At 38.4% G+C, this 1,994-nt stretch overlaps 1 protein-coding gene across 1 annotated transcript; it reads left to right on the top strand.

The window, feature by feature from the left end:
* The first annotated feature begins 276 nt into the window (after window positions 1-276).
* Window positions 277-1,668, top strand: LOC131033285 (uncharacterized). The gene is made up of 2 exons (XM_057964463.2): window positions 277-1,199; window positions 1,366-1,668. Exons 1-2 carry the CDS (start codon window positions 450-452, stop codon window positions 1,525-1,527), a joined length of 912 nt encoding a protein of 303 aa, XP_057820446.2. The 5' UTR covers window positions 277-449; the 3' UTR covers window positions 1,528-1,668.
* Window positions 1,669-1,994: the final 326 nt, after the last annotated feature.

Raw genomic sequence — 1,994 nt, forward strand, 5'->3', positions numbered from 1 at the left:
AATATTTTCTTTGATTACACCACTTATTACAAATTGTGCTTAAATAAATTTAACACAATACACACCTCTATTCACAATTTAATTGAAATAAACCAAATATTCATACATATAAATATTAAGATAGACCACTAATAAATTAGATTTAAATAAGAGGTTAAAAAACAACAAATTCAAAATTAGTAAGGGAAAAGCGCATCTTTAAATACGTAGACAAGAACAAACATTGCAACAATTTTAATTAATTTTAATTAAGACTGCTGGATTTGAAACCGAGGCAATGACAGAAGGGGCATTACAAATGATCTTGAATTGAAAAAACATGGGTACCTTTATGGTATATCTAATTTAATTTGACGGTTTGCTTCAGTATGTAAAAATCACGAAAGAGAAAAATGGATGCCTAATTCTCGAGAAGAGCAACGTTATCAGTTCGAAATTTTTGGATTTCAATGGATTCCCTGCTTGCAAATTATGCATCATCAGATGAAGAGGAGCAGCAGCAAAATCAACAGCAATTACAATCACGAAGCATTGGTAGCGAAACGCTATTCTCTCGTCTACCGCCCCCAAAACCTACCTTTAACCTGCCTCCGCCTAAATCCAAATCAAACAAGCGTCTTGTGCAATTTAGGCCGCCATTGAAGGCGGCAGTAGCGGTGGAGGAGGAGGAGGAGGAGGAAGAGAAGGAGCCTCCGCCCAAGAAAAGAATTGGGGAATCCTCTGGAGGGCTGTTTGCCCTCCTGCCTCCGCCGAAGAATACCCAAACCCTAGGGGGCGGCGGCGGCTCTCGTCGCACAATTCTCGAGCCCGACGCCACCACTGCCGCCTCTGCCGTCACAGATGTCCCTGCTCCCGCATCGCAGGAGCCGCAGTTAGAGGCTTCCTGTAATGTTGAAGCAACACAACAGTTTGTAGGGCAATATGATTATAATGCATATTATTATTCTGAGCCAACTCAACAGTTTGTAGGGCAAGATGATTATAATGGATACTATTATTCTGCTCCAGATCAGGTCTCCACAGAGACAGTACCGCCACAGGTACAGTTGCCTCTGGAGAGCAAGAATAAGAAGGGCGGACGGAAGGCCTTTGAAATTGGTTCTGATGTTATTGAAATAAAGCAGGAGCAGTTGATGGGCAACAAACCCAGACAGGATCAAGTTAACTTGACAGGAATTGCCTTTGGACCCTCCTATAAGGTTTCTTTTTCTTTTCTTTTATCTCCGTTTATACTTCATTTTATTTGTTTAAGTCCTAGTTACATATTAAGTTACTTGAATTTTTGTTATGCATTACCTGTGCGTCATCATGCTTTTTGTTCCAGAAGTTTACTTCTTTTCTTACTACGTTTTCAAATGATTTCAGCCCGTTTCGGCTGCAAAAGACAAACCTTCAAAGTTGCAGAAGAGAAAACATCAAATTGGATCACTGTACTATGATTTAAAGCAAAAAGAGATGGAACTTGCTGAGAGGCGTGCTAGAGGTCATCTTACTAAAGCAGAAACACAGGCTAAGTATGGATGGTGAAATAATGAAGGCAATCCATTGGATGAGGATGTTATGTAACACATTGTACATTGGAAACATCTCTAACATTATTCGTTACAATTGTACCATGTTTTCAGCAGTGTAAGAATTCCATTTGAAATTCAGAGTTGTCAACTTTTACACATTTTCTCTTTTGATTTTGTTCGGTCGAATCATTATAATTCTTTAGATAGAACCTTAAAGTCACTGAAAAACTAAACAGGAAATGCCAACTTTGTATCTATTTCAGACATGACAACTGAAGTTTTGATCAATCCATCTATTGCCTACTTTCATTAGTTTGGAAATTTCAATCATTTCATCATTTGCATTTTTTGTTGTGAGTGACAATGCGTAGAATTTAAGTCAATTGCACCTTCCCAAGGGGTCTATCTGAATCAAATACACATTGATAGTTCGTATTGATGGACCTTTTAATTGTTAGCTCTACCAATCTATCTGGGTTT

This window comes from Cryptomeria japonica, chromosome 6, assembly GCF_030272615.1.
Source record: "Cryptomeria japonica chromosome 6, Sugi_1.0, whole genome shotgun sequence".
In the NCBI taxonomy this organism is placed as follows: domain Eukaryota; kingdom Viridiplantae; phylum Streptophyta; class Pinopsida; order Cupressales; family Cupressaceae; genus Cryptomeria; species Cryptomeria japonica.